This window comes from Oncorhynchus keta, chromosome 28 (assembly GCF_023373465.1).
Source record: "Oncorhynchus keta strain PuntledgeMale-10-30-2019 chromosome 28, Oket_V2, whole genome shotgun sequence".
NCBI classification, from domain to species: domain Eukaryota; kingdom Metazoa; phylum Chordata; class Actinopteri; order Salmoniformes; family Salmonidae; genus Oncorhynchus; species Oncorhynchus keta.
The window spans coordinates 18,004,084-18,024,150 of NC_068448.1; the positions used below are offsets into that span (position 1 = coordinate 18,004,084).

General features: G+C 40.9%; 2 protein-coding genes across 12 annotated transcripts; one reads left to right on the forward strand and one right to left on the reverse strand.

The window, feature by feature from the left end:
* Positions 1-473: 473 nt before the first annotated feature.
* LOC118360753 (homeodomain-interacting protein kinase 1-like) lies at positions 474-15,573 on the reverse strand. Of its 5 annotated transcripts, none has more exons than XM_035740130.2 (18): positions 15,441-15,573; positions 12,854-13,614; positions 11,027-11,218; positions 10,666-10,847; positions 8,719-8,842; positions 8,309-8,428; positions 7,729-7,815; positions 7,035-7,216; positions 6,456-6,597; positions 5,520-5,724; positions 5,106-5,224; positions 4,725-4,853; positions 3,625-3,794; positions 3,282-3,419; positions 2,903-3,070; positions 2,450-2,661; positions 2,196-2,329; positions 474-1,842 (listed from the first exon to the last, which is right to left on the reverse strand). In XM_035740130.2, the coding sequence occupies exons 2-18, from the start codon at positions 13,610-13,612 to the stop codon at positions 1,447-1,449; spliced, it is 3,459 nt and encodes a 1,152-aa protein (XP_035596023.1). In that variant the 5' UTR covers positions 13,613-13,614; positions 15,441-15,573; the 3' UTR covers positions 474-1,446. The 5 variants fall into 5 exon arrangements, with proteins under 5 accessions (XP_035596023.1, XP_035596024.1, XP_035596022.1 ...); XM_035740131.1 differs by lacking the exon at positions 15,441-15,573 and adding an exon at positions 14,968-15,061; XM_035740129.2 differs by lacking the exon at positions 15,441-15,573 and adding an exon at positions 13,916-14,083.
* Positions 14,954-18,266, forward strand: LOC118360755 (uncharacterized). Of its 7 annotated transcripts, XM_035740143.2 has the most exons (14): positions 14,954-15,131; positions 15,346-15,512; positions 15,624-15,687; positions 15,812-15,869; positions 15,951-16,089; positions 16,186-16,265; positions 16,420-16,499; positions 16,578-16,608; positions 16,871-16,977; positions 17,121-17,145; positions 17,232-17,336; positions 17,482-17,610; positions 17,743-17,866; positions 18,008-18,266. In XM_035740143.2, the coding sequence occupies exons 1-14, from the start codon at positions 14,954-14,956 to the stop codon at positions 18,170-18,172; spliced, it is 1,452 nt and encodes a 483-aa protein (XP_035596036.1). In that variant the 3' UTR covers positions 18,173-18,266. The 7 variants fall into 7 exon arrangements, with proteins under 7 accessions (XP_035596036.1, XP_035596029.1, XP_035596034.1 ...); XM_035740136.2 differs by having other exon boundaries at positions 16,420-16,608; XM_035740141.2 differs by having other exon boundaries at positions 16,420-16,608; positions 18,050-18,266.
* Positions 18,267-20,067: the final 1,801 nt, after the last annotated feature.

Sequence of the window (20,067 nt, forward strand, 5' to 3'; positions counted from 1 at the left end):
TTGCCCCACTGTATATGATACAAGCCTTGTTTCAACCTCTTAGCACATACAAGAGCAAATAATTTCCCATCATTATTCAACAGGCTATTATTATTCAACGGGTCTCCAGTTGTCTATATAAAGACTATCCTTATTAGGTTTGGGAATCAAAGTAATTACACCTTGCTTTAAGGAAGCCGGTAACTCCCCCTTTTCTATTGTTTCTTGGAACATAGCAAGAATGAAAGGAATCAATTTATCATTGACATTCCTAGACGATCTGATCGCCATTTGGGAGGATGTGAGCAAGCCGGATCAGCCAGGGCCAAATATATGCCATTTGGTTGGCCGGATCAGCCAGGCCAACCAAACACAAATAGAAGTATCCGCTTCATTCTATAGATTTGTTTTGTATGAAAGTATATATTCTGTTATATTTAGCTTATTAACAAAAAGCATTATAGATCTTTTGCAAAAAATACAGTACCACAGTATACATCTTAAAAAGCATTTTATTGCCTATATGATGATTAAGGTAATAGTATATAGTATGAACGACTATCATGTCACCAAAACCATCAACTCTATATCCAACATCTATTTATATACTCATGAATCACCATCAGATTCAACACAATTCACCAAATTAATTCAAGGTTGACAGGAGCCTATCAATAGGCTTAAAGTGGTGATGAGATTATTAATGTGATGTGTGGAATATGTGAGCAGCACTTTCAAAGTCAAGGGCCTTTGACAAGCGCCTCAGTGACAGGCTGGAGAAAAACACAAAAGATGCATGTTTGCAAACGGCAATGTCAGAAGTTTCAGATAAGGTGATTTTGTCAACAAATTTCATCTGTATTTTTTAACAAACATAAACACAAAACATTTATAACAGAGACCAACTCTGTTCAGGGTCATTTGCAATGTATAGACACAAAAAAAATGCTAAAAGCAAATGAATAAAAGGTACATTATAATATACAATTTGATTAGCAGAAGTACATGATGAAAATAACAATGGAAATAAATTGTCATAATGGCATAAAGGACACAAATGGTTAGTGCTTTTGACAGGTAGGCTATTATAAGCTTATTATTCTAAAAACAAAGATATTCAAAAACGAAATACTGGCTTTACATAGAAGAAATGTCTAAATACTTTTTGTTAACATAAGTGTGCTTAATTTAAGTAACGGGGAAAAAAGCGAAAGGGAAAAAACTCATATTTACCACGTTAAAACCGTCTCTGAAATCAGGAAATTGCCAACGAAGCTGTTAAAATTTTAAACAAGGTCTTAATAAATTGCACATTTAAAAAACATGACAAATCATTGTCCCAGTGCTATACTTGTGCAGTTGGGCACCTTTATAATCTTGGTCTCCATTTGGTCTTCCACTGGGCTAGAGAGCTGATCTGCCCACAGATTATATTTCTATGGTTCTGTCTCAGGCAGCTTCTATTCTTCACAGGTAGGGGTACTGACTGAGCTTCCTTTGGCTTAGCTGGTAGGCTGCCGCGCTGGATCGGGGAACGGGGTAAGGCTGGGCCGCCAGCTGCTGCTGGTGGTGGTACTGTCCCTGGGCATGTAGGAGCCCCAGGGAGGAGTAGGGCCCATTGGGCCGGGCATGTCGAGAAGAGCCGCCGGCATGGAGCTGGTCCACGGCCTGGGAGACAGAAGCCAGGGCGGCAGAGGCAGGGTAGGCGTACAGGTTCGGGGTAGAGGTGAAAATGGAGGCAGCCTCGTGCAGGCGGTAAGAGGAGTTGGAGGAGATGGGAGGAGGGTAAGTGGTCTGACGGGGCAAGGAGCTGTTGTTGCCTCCTGTTCTGTCTTGCGATGATGACATCACAGACTGCTGTACCTGGAGAGGAAAACATTGGCTACAATTTATATAACTTCATTCACATTTTATATTACTTTTTTTAAAATATTTTTTTTTATTTAACTAGGCAAGTCAGTTAAGAACAAATTCTTATTTTCAGTGACGGCCTAGGAACAGTGGGTTAACTGCCTTGTTCAGGGGCAGAACGACAGATTTTTACCGTGTCAGCTCAGGGATTCGATCGAGCAACCTTTTGGTTACTGGCCCAACGCTATTAACCACTAGGCTACCTGCCACCCCATATACACCTTACCTTCATTCACATTCTAGATAACTATATTTTAAATAAAAACCCTAAGACATGACAATTGAGATCAACCATATACCCTTACCTGACTCAGGTTGAGTGGTTGGGATCTGCTAGTTGTGGCACTCTGGTTGCGATCAGAGCTGGAGGTCCTTCCTGCCCTGCTGGACTGCTGAGCTGTCCCCTTCTTGAATTTACCAGAGAATTTAGCAGGTTGATCTGAAAATCAATAAAAACCAAATTATTTAAGGTGAAAGGCAACAAAACTAAGGAGGTGGGCAGCTCCACCTATACAATAGTAGGGGGGACACTAGACTGGAGGTGTGTTACCACGCCAACCTGTTTTAGGTACTCTGCTCTCCCCAGACTGGGTCTTCACTAAGGGCAGGATGATGGCTAGAGACTTGGAGAAGGAGTGGGAGGTCTGGGACGAGGAGGAGCTGTTGGCCAGGCCCTTGGGGCTCAGGGGACTGCTGGTGGACGAGTCAGAGTCATGCGAGTCGTGGACTGTCACACAGCTAATCACGTTGGCCCGCTGGTTAGCACCAGAGCTGTGACAGAAAAGAGGAAGAAAACTTTATCGTTTTCTTTTTAGAACACCAAAATTCCTCTTTTGCTTTCAACCCAACCCCTTGAGACACACAGACACACGCACCCGAGGGATTGACACTAAAGCCAGGGTCATCCAGGGTGCTGGTTTCAGCTACTCAACAAAACAGCAGCGTATCTCCATTGTCTCTCATTCATTCACACATTAGGTGGATACATTAGAATACACAGGATTGACCTCACCTGGCAGCAGGGAACTTCCCGTCATCCTCTTCCTCTGTGTCACTATGGATAGTGATAATGCTGACAGCAGGGCTGGGAGTATCAGAGATGATAATTGGATCACCACTCAAGGCAGGCAGTGGTGTGTTGTGGACCATAGGGGCGGCTGTCTGCAGAGACAACACAGGCCTGCAAAGGGACAAATGTCATTTTAACAGGAAAGTATATTGAGATGTTTCAATGTGCTTTACAAAAGTTTGTGTTGATCTGAAAGTCCTCAATCATAAAGCTCTCACTGATTCATAGAAATCACACACCTAATGAGGAAGAGAACCATACAGTATACAAGAGTATGAATAAAGTGTGTATTCTTGGACCTGACCATTGGGTTGAAATTTACCTGGCCCTACTGTCGGCATCTCGAGCCTTAGACCTTTTCCCCTGCTGAGATCTTGCTTGGAACTGGGCCGCAGGTGCATGACGCCCCAGTGTATGGTCCTGCTGTTTGATGCCATGGTAATGACTGCCATGACGACCCCTGGCATGACAATAACTTGTAATTAGCTTCCCTAGCATGTCTGAATCAGTACAACACAATATTATCTGAACCATCTAACGTCTCCACATACAAAATAATGTCAGAAAATATCAAATTAGGGCTTCATCTGCAATTCCTCTAACGTTCTGCTCTTTGGACAATGATATGGCCTTAGTGCCCAGAGGGACACCACTGCAGTACTCACCTCCAGTGTGAGGCCTGTTGTTCTGAGCTTTCTCCCCCAGAGAGGGGGGCTCCCATGGGGGAGTCAGGGACCAGAGTCTGGGTTTGGCTGGGGTTGTGGAGGGACATACCTGGCATCTGCTGCCACATGGAGGGGATGAGGATCTGCTGGGTGCCTGCTGGCCAGCCCTGCTGTACACACAAACAGACAAAAACAAACAAAGTGATTTATTCTAGGTTTGCTTCTAAAACAACTAATACTGAGATCAATGAAAGCAAGTTGAACAGTCTGTTTTAAGGGAAATAGAAAAATGCTGTGCTACATGTGAGTACGAGTCAGACCCTTACAGGTTGGGTGTGGATTCTACAAGAACCACTGGGAAGAGGCATGACAAGCACATGCATTTTGCAGACAGACATGATTCAGTGTTTGCTCCTGTCATACATGGAAAGCTATAGGCATCCAGCATGCCCCCACTGAGTCAAGCTCAAATTCAAAGGGGAAAGAAAAACATTCTATGATTGTTCTCTGTTCCCCGGACTTCCAAAGCATGACCCGAACAGAGAAAACCTCAATAGTTACTGCTGAGGGAAATATGTTTGACATCAAAACACCATTAAACCGGCACTCCAACTAGCAGAAGAAACAACTGTTCATTCTCTCAAGCCAAGCTCAAGCCCTGGAAGACAGAGTTCTGTGGAACTGAGAAGGTGGTTTAAAACCTGAAACTCAAGAGTATTCTGTTAAGAGAAGCATGACAGACAATCAAGGGGCAGCATTCTAAGATGGTATTTCTAATGTCTGCTGCACGATTCCAGGACCAAAGCAACAACATTGATATTTTGAATCAACAGGGATTCCAAAGGTTGAAGAGATGGAGTGCAAATTTACATTTGGTTGAATCTATTTACATTTCAGCAAGACTTCCAGAAACTTCAGCTGTCTCTGTATCATAATACAACATCTCTCTTTTTGGAAGGGGAAGAGAAAAGGAGAGATAAGATGCTGCAAGCATAAGCACAGACCAGAGTTAGCAGCAGTACATGCGTCCCATGCTCTGCCCACCCCTGACATGTGTCGGAGGAGAAAGGGGCAACGGGGTATTAGTGATAGTGCTTTACCAGCATGGTGGGGCTCTGTTCCAGTAGGCCAGGCCTTCCAGCCCCACAGCCCAGGGGCAGTGAATACAGAGGGGCCATTCCTGCCACAGGGGCTTGCAGGGTGGCTACCATCAATGGATTGCAGGATTGCTGGTGGGGAGGAGGTTTGAGGGAGGGATGTAGGGGTTAGATAAATGGACAGGGAAGGTCAATCCGATCTCCACATCCCTTCACCAATCAGTCGGAGACTGATTCCCAAAGAAAGGAGAGGATGTTAAGGAGGCTAAACACCTTGGTGTGAGGAATCCTGTCAATACTACTCTGGTTATTCATAGGATTTCAATGGACACACATGGAGTCAATATGTGGTGGGTAGTCATACAGCACTCAGTCTTGCTGTACCTGTGTGAGCATTCCAGGCTGGAGATGCAGAGGCTGAGTGGACTGGTTCTGGGGCACCATGGGAACAGAGTTTTCCATCCTCACTGGGAACCCAGAGTGTTTACCGGATGACTGGAGGCCTAAGAAGAAAGGAAGGCGGTAGATTAGTTACAATGTCATGCATACAGCTCTGCAGATGCAAACTGCAGACATTACATCTAACTAGGGACAATTGGACAACATTATGAAGTTCAGATCCTCTTGTGTTATTATATCACATAAGGCTACACAACATGTATCTCTGAAAGCGGTCTCCCACATTACAACCTATGTACTTAGCTGCGACATGAATTTGGTCTTCATTCAAGTTCAACAAGAGAGGCAAACAAACTATACTTATAACAAACATTATAACCCTGCCCCATCTGTTCTCACCCTGGATGGTGGGTGGGCAGACTATGAGAGTCTGCTGGAAAGGCTCTGCCTGGCCACACAGCTGGGTGGGTCTGGTCTGCAGAGGGACACTTTGCTGGTGGAGACCTGGGATGTTGATAGTAGCCTGCTGATACAGCCCCGACTGGTAGTTCAGCAGAGGGACGTTGCTGCTCAGGGACAGGGACTGGCCACCGGTTGACGCCACCTGACATGGTGTGGATAACATGAAATAACTATTCATCACATTTTACTTTCACACTTTACGTGCTGTAAAATATTCATGCTAGGACATGCTGAGTAAGTCTGATGATAAAAGATATTAGCTTAAGGGGAAAAATATCCTTAGTACTGTGATGAAAATGTGTTTTTCTCATAAGTCATTTCTGTGTTCTATTCATGTGCTAATATATGCCATCTAGCAGACGCTTTTATCCAAAGCGACTTACAGTCATGTGTGCATACATTCTACGTATGGGTGGTCCCGGGGATCGAACCCACTACCCTGGCGTTACAAGCGCCATGCTCTACCAACTGAGCTACAGAAGGACCACTGTGCTGTTCTATAAACCAATTTCTGTGTTCATACAAGTGACTTGAGTGAACGAATCCTCACTATCAGTAGCTGCAATTTGGCAGTACACCCAGACCTTGTTTTGAGAACGAAAGATATCTCAGTTTCAAGGTCTCAGCTTATAAGAAGTGAGGTATTGGTCTGCCACATGCATGACCCAGTATTGGTCGGTCACATGAATGAAACAAAACAGTCATGATTAATTAGTTATGCTAAATCATGCAAATGTAACTTGTCTGAGTTTCTGACAGACAGACTTTCACTATGGTGCATTACCTATGTTGAAACCTCCAGCGCACTGACAATAATGATTCATTTAAGATGAACTTTTAGTGTCCCTGTGTAATTTCCACAACAGTTCTCACCTGGTTGTGCTGGCTGCTAAATGTAACAGTGAGGTTTGTAGCTGCACTGGGGGTGTTGCTGCTAGAAAACAGATTCTTTCCACTCTCGAAAGGGTTGACCCTTCGCTTGCAAATGTCCATGTTCTGGAAGCACGACTTCACACTGAAAAATAAGAAATATCAAGGCATATGTGAATCTAAAGGAGCAAGGTACTCTGTACTCTTATTATATCCAGCTGGTACAGCCAGAAGAGGACTGGCCACACCTCAGAGCCTGGTTCCTCTCTAGGTTTCTTCCTCGGTTCCTGTCTTTCTGGGGAGTTTTTCCTAACCACCGTGCTTCTACATCTGCATTGCTTGCTGTTTGGGGTCTTAGGCTGGGTTTCAGTATAAGCACTTTGTGACTGCTGATGTAAAAAGGGATTTATAAATACATTTGATTTGATGACACATTTTATCTCGAGAGAAAAACAAGGAGATTTGTCAAGCCGTCTTAATCCTGGGATATCGTGTGTAAGAGCTCTTAGGCCAAACAATTGATATAAAATGTAATTTGACATAAATGCCACAATACGATAGTCCTGATGATCCTCTACTTACTGTGAGCTGTGAGGGAAGTGCAGCAGGTGGGTCATGGTGACGAAGGTGTGGTTGAGGGTCTTCATGGGGGTGATGCGTTTGTCTGCGTCCAGCGTTAGCATCTTCTTCAGCAGGTCAATAAACTCTCTCCGGTCCGCCTTCTCTGCCTGGATGTCAGTTCCCGCCAGACTAGTCATGTTCACCTGCCACAACATACAGAAAGTCTGCTAAATGACTAAAATGTAAACATTTATAGATGCACTATGCAGAAATCGCTCCACCATTTCCTGGTTGCTAAAATTTGACTAATTTCAGTTTAATGTGACAAAACAAGCAAGCATAGTGTAGAGAATCATTGTACCGTTTTTAATTATTATTATTTTATTTTTTAAACGCTGTGAAATATATTTTCCATAACCAAAAATATTGTTTTTGAATCTGGTGTACAAAGCAGCAAATAAAAGACGCAAAAAACAAAACTTAAGAACGGGAAGCATAGAAATAGTGCATAGAACAGATATACAGCTTCTTAGACTTGCTTTCAATCCGAATGACAGTTACATATTGCATCTTTAAACATCCAAGTCTACTCTGAAGAGATCAAATAAATTGGAGATATGAAACATACCAATTTATAAGCATAGCCTTATACAAAATAGTAATGGATTAATGACGAGTGGATTTAGAGAATGAATGGCGACCTAGTCACCCTCACCTGCATCATATCATCCAGACAGTTAAAGATGTATTTCCGAGCCTCCTTTGACTTTATCCCCAGCTCCGCCTCGTGCTCTGAAGGAGTCTACAGACAAAAGGAAAAGGTAAAATAAAAAATAAAATAAAAAATACTATTAAAAGGTACTGTACAATATACATCAGTGAACAAGATATTTCATCAATATGCACCCACACATCACAATTGCCTCTACCATACTCTTATCCACTATTGCTAATACTGAACAATTTAAACACTTGCTCTGAACAATTTAAACACTAGCCCTTCAATCCCCCCTTTCTCTAATACATGTGTAAATATTGTACGTTAAATGTGCCTTCTGTATTTTACTTTTGCAAAAAAATGTATTCTATTCTACTTTATGTTCGTATTCTTATCTTGTATTATTTCTTATTGTTGTTGCATTGTCAAGAAGGAACCTGCAAGTAAGCATTTCGTTTGAAGGTATATACCATGTATATCCTGTAGATACAACTAAAAAAACTTTAAACTTGAAAGATAATTAGCTATAAACATGTAATTATCAACATTCTGATTCCTAATATGTTACCTACTGTACCTTGAGCCTCCATAGGGGGTAGCTGGAGTCAGGGCCTCTGTTAAAGAAGCGACTGGACTTGGTGCCTTCACTCAGGAGGTATTCAGCAGGCAGGCCCTGGGTCTGGGAGATGTACCGGATCTGATGAAGCCAAGAGAAAAGCAACAGCAACAGTGTTAATCAGAGATTGGTCACAAACAGACTTAGGGCCAGTTTCCCAGACACCGATTAAGTCTAGTGTTGGACTAGAAAACACTTCAAATGGGAATCTCCACTGAACACACTTTAGTCCAGGACTACACTTAATCTGTGTCTGGAAAACCAGCCACTTCATGTATGACTTATACTTCAACAAAATGGAGGAAACAAATACATGTCAATGATGGATGACAGTGTCGTGTCTCACAAAAAGTAGAAGAGGTGCTGCTGACCTGATCATACTCTGAGGCACCAGGATAAAGAGGCCAACCCAAGAACAGTTCAGCAATGACGCAGCCCAGAGACCACATATCTATAGCTTCACAGAAGGGAAGGCCCAGGATGATCTCTGGCGCCCTGCAACAACACATATAGTTGAAGTCGGAAGGTTACATACACCTTAGCCAAATACATTTATACTCAGTTTTTCACAATTCCTGACATTTAATCATAGTAAAAATCCCCTGCCTTAGGTCAGTTAGGATCACCACTTTATTTTAAGAATGTGAAATGTCAGAATAATAGCAGAGAGAATGATTTATTTCAGCTTTTATTTCATTCATCACATTCCCCGTGGGTCAGAAGTTTACATACACTCAATTAGTATTTGGTAGCATTGCCTTTAAATTGTTTAACTTGGGTCAAACGTTTCGGTAGCCTTCCACAAGCTTCCCACAATAAGTTGGGTGAATTTTGGCCCATTCCTCCTGACAGAGCTGGTGTAACAGAGTCAGGTTTGTAGGCCTCCCTGCTCGCACATGCTTTTTCAGTTCTACCCACAAATGTTCTATATGATTGAGGTCAGGGCTTTGTGATGGCCACTCAAATACCTTGACTTTGTTGTCCTTAAGCCATTTTGCCACAACTTTGGAAGTATGCTTGGGGTCATTGTCCATTTGGAAGACCCATTTGCGACCAAGCTTTAACTTCCTGACTGATGTCTTGAGATGTTGCTCCAATATATCCACATAATTTTCCTTTCCTCATGATGCCATATATTTTGTGAAGTGCACCAGTCCCTCCTGCAGCAAAGTACCCCCACAACATGATGCTGCCACCCCCGTGCTTCACGGTTGGGATGGTGTTCTTCGGCTTGCAAGCCTCCCACTTTCTCCTCCAAACATAACGATGGTCATTATGGCCAAACAGTTCTATTATTGTTTCATCAGACCAGAGGACATTTCTCCAAAAAGTACAATCTTTGTCCCCATGTGCAGTTGCAAACTGTAGTCTGGCTTTTTTTTATGGCGGTTTAGGAGCAGTGCCTTCTTCCTTGCTGAGCGGCCTTTCAGGTTATGTCGATATAGGACTCATTTTACTGTGGATATAGATACTTTTGTACCTGTTTCCTCCAGCATCTTCACAAGGTCCTTTGCTTTTGTTCTGGGATTGATTTGCACTTTTCGCAACAAAGTACGTTCATCTCTATGAGACAGAACACGTCTCCTTCCTGAGCGGTATGACGGCTGCGTGGTCCCATGGTGTTTATACTTGCGTACTATTGTTTGTACAGATGAACGTGGTACCTTCAGGCTTTTGGAAATTGTTCCCATGGATGAAGCAGACTTGTGGAGGTCTACATTTTTTTTCTGAGGTCTTAGCTGATTTCTTTTGATTTTCCCATGTCAAGCAGAGAGGCACTGAATTTGAAGGTAGGCCTTGAAATACATCCACATGTACACGTCCAATTGACTCAAATGATGTCAATTAGCCTATCAGAGGCTGCTAAAGCCATGACACCATTTTCTGGAATTTTCAAAGTTGTTGAAAGGCAGTGTCAACTTCTGACCCACTGGAATTGTGATACAGTGGATTATAAATGAAATAATCTGTCTGTAAACAATTGTTGGAAAAATTACTTGTGTCATGCACAAAGTAAATGTCCTAATCGACTTTCCAAAACTAGTTTGTTAACAAGAAATTTGTGGAGTGGTTGAAAAACTAGACATGTTGGTAACATGAGTACATAATATTGAGCCTGCAATACATCCATGGCTACTGAGACTCTTGTGTCACAAAACGACACATGCACCAGGGTTGGGCTCAATTACATTTCTATTCAGTCAATTCAATAAGTAAATTGAAATTCCAATGGCGATTTTACTTATTGGAATATTCCGTTTACTTCATGAATTTACTGAATCTAAATGAAATTGACCCCAACCCTGACTGGCACTCACCGGTAGTAGCGTGACTGTAGGTAGGTGGAACACACTGCCTTAGAAACGTGGCTGGCGGAGCCAAAGTCGATGACCTTCACCCTGTAGGGCTGTCTGAGAGGATCCACCAGCATGATGTTCTCAGGCTTCAGGTCAGCATGGATTAGACCCAGGCTCTTCAGCTTCAACAGGGCCGTGGCCACCTGATGACATACATGGCAATGTAAAAACATATATATGTATGTATTATGTATATGGCTGTACAATATGTGTATGATATGGGTAACATGCAATATGTACAGTGTATTGTGTTATTTTGCATATAGTAGTATTGTGCAGTACTAAAAAAGTGTTCAAGACTATTAATTGTACTGTATCGTACCTGCTGCAGCACAGGCCGGATTGACTTGAGCAGCAGCGGGCTGAACTTGCTGTGCTTCAGAAAGTCATAGAGATTCTGCTCCAACATCTCAAACACGAGACAGGTGTGGTTCTTGTGTTGGAAACACTCGTAGGAGCGCACAAAGTTGAACTCGTCTGCGTTCTCTGTGCTCAGTCTGCTCAGGATACTCACCTGCAGGACGATGGCAGATACAGAGCCTTCAGAAAGTATTCATTCCACATTTTGTTGTGTTACAGCCTGAATTCAAAACGGATTTGATTTTTTTTTCTCAACCATCTACACAAAATAACCGATAATGACAAAGTCAAACATGTTTTTTTTTTTACATTTTAGAAAATGTATTGAAAATTAAATACTGAAATATCTCATTTACATAAGTATTCACACCCCTGTCACCGTTTACAGCTGTGAGTCTTTCTGGGTACGTTTTTAAGAGCTTTGCACACCTGGATTGTACAATATTTGCACATTATTCTTTATACATTCTTCAAGCTCTGTCAAGTTGGTTGTTGATCATTGCTAGATAGCCATTTTTAAGTCTTGCCATAGATTTTCAAGCTGATTTAAGTCAAAACTGTAACTCGGCCACTCAGGATCATTCAATGTCATCTTGATAAGCAACTCCAGTGTATATTTGGCCTTATGTTTTAAGTTATTGTCCTGCTGAAAGGTGAATTTGTCTCCCAGTGTCTGTTGGAAAGCATACTGAACCAGGTTTTCCTCTTGGACTTTGTTTTTGCTTAGTTCCATTCCAAAAAACTCCCTGATCCTTGCGATGACAAGCTTACCCATAACATGATGCAGCCACCACCATGCTGGAAAATATGAAGAGCGGTACTCATTTATGTGTTGTGTCTGCCCCAAACATAACACTTTGTATTCTGGACATAAAGTTTGCAGTTTTAATTTAGTGCCTTATTGTAAACAGAATGCATGTTTTGCAATATTTGTATTCTGCACAGGCTTCCTTGTTTTCAATATGTCATTTAAGTTAGGATTATGAAGTAACTACAATGTTGATCCATCCTCAGTTTCCTTCCTCTCCGGCAACCGAGTTAGGAAGGACACCTGTATGTTTGTAGTCACTGGGTATATTGATACACCATCCAAAGTGTAATTAAAAACTTCACCATGTTAAGGGATAGTCAATGACTGGTTTTTGAAAAAATATATAAAAAAATATATATATCTACCAATAGGTGCCTTTTGCAAGGCATTGAAAAACCTCCCTGGTAAATGTGGTTGAATCTGTGTTTGAAATTCACTGTTCAACTAAGGGATCCTACAGATAATTGTATGTGTGGGGTATAGAGATGAGGTAGTCATTAAAAAAAGCATGTTAAACACTATTATTGCACACAGAATGTCCATGTAACTTACTTGTTAAGCAAACGTTTACTCCTGAACATATTTTGGCTTGCCATAACAAAGGGGCTGAATAGTTATTGACCCAAGACATTTCAGCTTTTAATTTTTTATTAATTTGTAAACATTTCAGAAAACATCATTCCACTTTAACATTATGGGGTATTGTGTGTAGGCCAGTGACACAACATCTAAATTAAATTAATTTTAAATTCAGGCTGTAACAACAAAATGTGGATAAAGTCAAGGGGTGTGGATACTTTCTGAAGGCACTGTAGATATGTTCAACTATTTTAATATCATCTCCTTTCTCAAACTTCTACAAAATGTACACATGCATGGTACCTCTACAATTTTCAAATTCAATTGAAGCTCTGACCAGAGACTAATTTATCTGGTTAAAGCTTTACAAGAAAGTCACTTCTGCTTAGTGACACTAACCTCAATTTGACCTTGCCGGGCATATGAAGGATGATTCTTCAAGATCTTGATGGCCACGATTTCATTGGTGCCACGCTTCCAGCATTTAGCCACCTGGCCAAATGTACCTCTCCCTAGGAACTCCAGCACCTCATAACTGTTAGACAAAGAGCACAGGATCTCATGCTGCACTAGCTGGTAGTCTCCCTCACTGTGGGAGTTACTACTCTTAGTGGTGGAGGTGGAATGTGCTATGGACTGGGCTGTGGTGGTCCCCCCACCAGCGGCGGGGCGGTTGGAGAGCACAGGGGCAGAGAGCTCCTCCAGGATCTGAACACTGTCACTGCTGTCCACCTCCTCACTTTTCCTCTTCAGGCTGTTACTGTACTGCTTGTGGTATAGGTCCCCTGGCTGGGAGGAGGATGCAGCATCCTTGACATGGTGACTGGTAGAAGAGGAGGAAGATGAAGAGGGTCCTCGGGCACTGCCTGTGCTGTCTGCCGCCCGTACGACTGTCTGCTCCCAGGAGCCTCCCCCCATTGATGGATACCCCTGGTTGGAGTTGGAGGAGTTGTATGCTGGGTTGAAACTTGATGCAGAGGGAGAGGATGTGTTTCCATTCCCCTGGATGGGGCCCTGCTGCTGGTAGTAAGTGTAGTTGTTGTCTCCCACCTGGACGCTCACATCCCACACACTGTTCTCTACTTTTAATTTCTTGGTACGAGTGTATGCGCTGGAGGAGACTGAAGGAGAGGAGAAAACCTGGAGCTGGGAAGCCATGTCTACACAAAATGGGAGGCAAAAAGATTACTGGAAGCTGGCTACCTCTCTATCATCATAAACTGACAGCTGGTGTTAACTAGCTATCTTACATTGTTGTAATAGATCAAACAGTTCAAATCATTTTAGCAGCACTACAACTCAAACGTTAGCTAACGATAGTGTTTCATCAAAGTGTTCTGCTATCAACGGGCCCAGGCTGTGTGTTGTGCGGAGCAATGCAACTAGCTAGGCTAAGGACGCTTATGGAAAACTGTTTGTCAACAACTGGAAAATAACATATATTGCATAGGTAAACGTCACCTGTGTTTGGTTTAGTCTTGCGGGTCCGATCGATTTCCCAAAACAGCAAGCCTCATAGCTAGCTAGTTGCAGGTAGATAAGAGCTAAGATTCCAACTAATGCGATCTCTCCCCTCGAGAGCTCAAAACATCAACCGGGACATCATAATAACATCACGAGGATATCACACGACATCACATCATTTTAGAGGCACATAGAAAATGTCAAACTGACAAAAACAGCAGGATAGACTCATCCATCAATCCATAACAAAATCAACCGTATACCTAAGCACCAGAAGCGCTTCAGTATTACCGTAAGGGTTGAAAACAAGCGCGTGATAAATTGTCGTCTCCTAAAAATAATCTCAGGATTACATTTTAGACTAAACAGAAACAATAATTGAAAAGATCAGAAGAAACATCACCGCCTCTGCTTGGTGTTTGTGGTAGCTACACTTTTTAAGAGACCAAATCAAATATTTGACTAGGAGGAACGAGGAAATAGAACCCATGGTACTGCCACAGAGTGGAACTTCTCACATCGTGAGAATTTCGTGAACGCTTGCGAAACAGACCAAGCAGGGGTTGGAGAAATCAATGAGATAATGCTTCCTTAGTTATTACTTTTCTCTAAATCTAAAAGCCACAACCTAGATTCAATACAATGTCTTAAGTATTTGAACATGTTATTATGCCAACCTCGTGGAAATGACAAACTGACACGTTTTCATTTTCGCTAAAAACAACTTTATATCGAAGGAGTGCCTTTGATTTGATGATCTGCACATGCACCGTTTTGCGCGAAACAACCGTTAGATTTGATTACGTGTTTCGTTTCTACGAATTTATTTTAATTTTAGGAGACAAGTCAGTTAAGAACAAATTCTTATTTTCAACGACGGCCTAGTGGAACTGTCTTGTTTAGGGTTTCGATTTTGCAAGCTTTCGGTTACTAGTCCAACGCTCTAACCACTAGGCTACCTGCCGCCCCAAAATTAGTTTAGCCAAACATTTTTTATAACTAACACTATATGTGGTTTAGCTAGCTAACGTCGCCATGAAATCGCTTACAAGTGTGATAAAGGATTTATATCGGATATGCAGTTTCTGCCTATCTTCATGCTGTACTGTCTTATCTCGTTTGTGCCGCGCGCATGCTCAGATGGTGGCCTTGGAGATGTCGAGAAGATTTAGCATTAGCCATAATATAAATAACAAAGCACACCACAGCAAAGGTAAGAAACGTTAACCAACGTTTAAGCAACTTCAAAAACAATGTAAAAGTATGTTAATTTCAGTTGCTTCAAGAGAAGTTGTGTGAAACCATCATAAAATAAGCAAGCTAGCTAGACAGGTTAGCATAACACAATCTGTGACGTAGTTAGTTAGCAAATTTAAAGGGATACGTTAGCCCTCTAAAAACACAGTCTAATGTTTTCCACCAAATAGATTTGTTTACATTTCTTTTAGAGGAGGACCATGTCAGATCTCTACCTTCCATGGCCGCACAAACTGAAAATGGGTTTTTACATCTGAAACAGTACCTCAAAGAGATGTCATCCATGAGACAAGCTGTGAACACAGGTCGTCCCTTGGTAATTTGCTTGAGGGACCAGGTATTTTAGCTACCTACTCAATAGGAATTACCTATCAATCTCTGAGCTCTGTTAAAAGCTTGGAACAGTTTTAATGTAACATCACGTTTTTGTATTTATTGTATTTAATAGGATAGACTTCCACCCCTACCAAAGAAAACCTCACCCAGATCTACTAATGACAAGATTGCGGCAGGTAGGCAGGCCTATGCTAACATTTGGAATATATCTGTCCCTTTACAAGTGGAGAAAGTAGCAACTGTTTGTGTTGTTGACAACTATGTTCTTCCCTTCGCTTCCCCTGTCCCCTGCTGATAAAGATATAGAATGCACCATGTCAATAAAGCAGCATGCTCCAGCAGAAGAGGAAATATTAAGGTGCGTAAAAGATTTTTAACAAATCACATTTTTTATTGCACCAACACTTTCTTAAATGGCTATCCTACAACCGTCCCTCAGGGCCGGCAATATCATATTTTACGTTTTATACAGAAGGATAAAATTCAGGAGGGACGAGCACATAATAGAGAAGCTTCAGTGGATCTACAAGATACTTTGTGGCTTAACCAACATGAGGAATAGAGACCTGAAAACACTGGTGAGATTTGCTTTATTTGTGTGTGACATTTAGTGTTCATTCATTGTTGTAATAAATGACACAATTGTACAGTAAAGTTGTGTATTTCTCACCAAGTTGCCTCTTGCAAGTGGGTATGTGAACATCATCATGAAAGACACAGATAAAACCAATGTTCTTTTGAAGAACTCTCAGAGGTAACCAAACTAAATCCATTTATATCACCTCTTACAATACCCATTGACTTACAAGACTTAAATAGCTAGTTTATGGTAACCTGCTTGATTTAACTGCATTCAAATAAAAGCAATTTTTTATTTAAATATTTCAGATGTGATTCTATGTTGTCAGGTGTCTGATTCCATTTGCACCTGAGGACATGAACATCAACCCAGACTTGTGGGAGTCATTCATCAATCACCAAGACCAAGGCAGTAAAATTTCCACAGATTTTCATGGGAATACCGGTACTATCATTGTTTTTAATGTTTTTTGTTTTTGTTTTTCAGAGCCAAAATCACCCTCCGCTAAGTTTGCTGGGTAAGAAATCTAATACATACAGTACATTGGTTAAAATCTATATTTCATTTAGCAGACGCTCTTACCCAGAGCAACTAGGGTTAATTGCCTTGCTCAAGGGCACATCGGCAGATGGTTTTACCTAGTCGGCTCAGGGATTCACACCAGCAACCTTTCGGTTACTGTCCCAATACCCTTAACCACTAGGCTACCTGCCACCCCTAATTAATAATGTATTTGCTAACTAAAGTTTAATGGTCAATTCCACCTTAAAACATTGCAGTTGTAAGCCTGTCCAGTTAGGACTCAGAAGGAAGGCAGGTCTAAAGGAGGTAGAGAATGAAACTGGGGACCTACCTCCTTGGCTGAACCTGCTCTTGGATGAGAACAGTTAGTACACAGCCATTTTGATTTGCAGTATAACAAATATATAAGAACCATATAATGACACTTCAGTATAAACGGCATATAACGGTTTACTTGGGTCTGAAAGTCAGATTGAAATAGTGATATTGACTATTTACTTTCCACAGCCACATATGAGAAGGATCCTCAGAAGTGAGTATCAGTGGCTAGTGTTTAAGACATTAATGAAACACGAGAGAGTAGAATATAGATATTCAATCTTCACATATTTTTTTCAGACCAAAGAACAGACATGATATGCTGGAACGTGTCAGAACAAAGTTCATCGAAATTCAGAGATCTATGAACAATCAGATGGAGACAGACATGTTTGAGAAGAAAATGTAAGCGGTTGTAATGATTCCAATATAGGCCTGTGTAATGTTAGACTTTTCCTCGCATTTAAAAAAAAAAATGTTTGATCAAAACATAAATGCAAGTGAAAAAATGTACAGTATAGACTCGGTATGTTTCATTTGTTTTGTTTAGACACAGAGAGGAGAGAATGAGGACTCTCCTGGATGCATTGATGGCCTCAAGGAAGGAGACAAGCCTACCTATGCTGCTCTCCTCACTAAAACATGAGCTCAGGGAACCAAAATCTGCGCTTTTATTTTGGCGAGTTTCAGTTCTATGTTACCAACATGTACAGTAACCTACTATGTCACTTATTCATGGGAAAATTCATGTGAAATACAGTAAATGTTGACATTGGTTGTCTTTTAGTTTACTTTTAAAATGTTTTCTTAGGTACGAAATCCTGAAGAGCGATGTCTCAGAATTGTCTGATGACAGGGACTTTGAGTACAGGACCATCCTGCAGAAGATTGGCCAATTCCACAACTTCTCTCACAAGAAGTTGCCCTACTCAAAGGTAATCATTCCAAATTCTCTGGAAGTGAATAGATTCATGGCAAATTTCATTTTGAACACTTGTGTCAGTGTATCAGAGTTTGTGGATTATTAGTGTAAGCCTGACCATTAGTGAAAAAATAAACCCTGTTATTGTTTATAGGAGAAATTTTGTCTCCTTGTACTCTCTCTGCCATCGAATCAGCTTCTGCAACCAGCCATGCAAGATGCTCTGATGTTCCTCACTGAGAACGTCTTCCAGCTCCTACCCCGACAACTCAAGCACTGGTATCAGTATCTCAAACTGCCCTTTTATGACGCCTCCTGACTCTTAAACTCAAGTCATCCTCAGAGGGCTGCCAGCCAATAGTTGTTATTTTAGTTTAAATGATATTAAATGTCATTTGTTTCAGACATATGGACACATCAGTCTTGTGTAATTGTTGTAGTTAGTCAGGCAAGGAACCACTGTGAACACTTGTCAGTTTTTAGAGACTTTCTTTAGTTTCACAATTTAAAATATTCAAGACAAAATTACATTCCTTTGAGATATATTAGCATTTAGCCTCTACAGCGTTTATATACAATATCTGCATTGAAATGCATAGTGGTATGGATATAAAGACATTCTACATGACATTTTAACAAAATATTAAGACTATACCAGCATAGTCGAAATCAAATATCACCTTCCATATAGTTCCAGGATAAAAACAAAACTTATTTGAAAAATAATACTGACATTACAGCACATTTCAAAGAACTGGATGGTATCCAAAGGAAACAACCCTGTCCATTCATCCTAAGTGAGCTGAAAGCCTATAGGCTATAGTGTAGAGACATTGCTGCTTAATTCAAGTTTGAAAGAAATAAATGGACCAAAGGAATGCATTACACAAAAAAAAAGAAACATTTTGCAATGTAAACAATATGCTGTTATTCCTTCTATAGTGAGTCTGGTTCATTGAACAAAATAATCAAGCTGTTCTGAGCACACAAAGATGAAGAATTATCAGAATTCTCAACAACTCCTGATATCTATCTAGAACACAGGTTAATAAATTGTTTAGTACTTGGATTTATCTAAAGTTAACATTTAACAACAACGCTTAAAAATAATGTCATACAGCTAATAGGAGAGGACAAGTCCAGCATATCCTCATAAAGCAAGTACAGGCTACATTACAAAAAGTTATTAAAACAAATTATTTGATGACAGAATATGCATTTCACACATTTGTAACATACAGCATTCTCCAACAAAATACTTCCCAATTGCTGAAAGCATCAATATCTTTTGTCAAAGAAGTAATATATGTCATGAACAGCATCTAAGAATTCACAGATGTTTTTAACAGTGACAATAATTATTGATATCGTCGCCCATACCTGTAGGCCTATGTTTTTGAGGCAACATTTCTAAGCTCCCATATACTGTAGGTGCATGTTGACAGAAGTGGTTTCACTATTCAGATGAGTGAAGTCATTTAGTGTTAGTCAGTATTGGTATTAATAGTAGAGATAGTACCTGTAGTACGGCAATTTGAAAGAATTTAATAGTGGTTCTCATTTGTGAAGAACATTTACGAGTTGGGTATCTGAGAGGATTCCTAAAGTCAGGTTCTGAATATGAGGTGGATAGACACACTATTCAAATCTGTAATGATGTAAGGAAAGTGACTGTTGCACTCTTCAAGTACGACCTCCCAGACATCTCATCCATCTGTGGGCTACCTGAAGGAGTGTCTAAAATGTACACTCCTCCGCTTCAGCTTCTCTGGGTTGTGGGAGGCCATGTGAGAGAACTCTCGGAAGATGTCGAGGTAAGTAGTGTCTCCTGAAAAGGGATAGGAATGTAACAGAGCATTATCGTCAAGAATTGCATTTGAATTGATCTGGTAAATAACAGTAGGCCTGCCATAAAATAATGTGGAATTTGTGTGAAAAAACATGAAATTGATTGTTCAAAACCTGAAAAAATTATTTTAAAAATGACAGACACTCGATTCTAGACAACACATTAGCAGAGGAACAAAACTATAGTCTAGGCTTCACCCAATCTATTACCAAATTATCAAGCTTTACTTTTCTGGTGACCATGGCGACCGCCAGTCAAACTCCTTTCTACCCGAGAAATTCTCAGCTAGACTAATTTAAAAAAGGAGGGAAGAAGAACATTCCAGTCTGTGGCTGTGTGTATCTATGATTATTTGGTATTTTATG

Bases quoted from the DNA above. Each gene is read 5' to 3' on its own strand.
- LOC118360753 (XM_035740130.2), bottom strand. From the start codon at position 13,612: ATGGCTTCCCAGCTCCAGGTTTTCTCCTCTCCTTCAGTCTCCTCCAGC. The intron at 10,848-11,026 runs GTACGATACAGT...GTATGTCATCAG, and splicing joins TCCGGCCTGTGCTGCAGCAG to GTGGCCACGGCCCTGTTGAA. The intron at 5,725-6,455 runs GTGAGAACTGTT...ACACCATGTCAG, and splicing joins TTAGCAGCCAGCACAACCAG to GTGGCGTCAACCGGTGGCCA.
- LOC118360755 (XM_035740136.2), top strand. From the start codon at position 14,954: ATGAAATCGCTTACAAGTGTGATAAAGGATTTATATCGGATATGCAGT. The intron at 15,688-15,811 runs GTAGGCAGGCCT...CTGCTGATAAAG, and splicing joins TAATGACAAGATTGCGGCAG to ATATAGAATGCACCATGTCA. The intron at 15,870-15,950 runs GTGCGTAAAAGA...ACCGTCCCTCAG, and splicing joins GCAGAAGAGGAAATATTAAG to GGCCGGCAATATCATATTTT.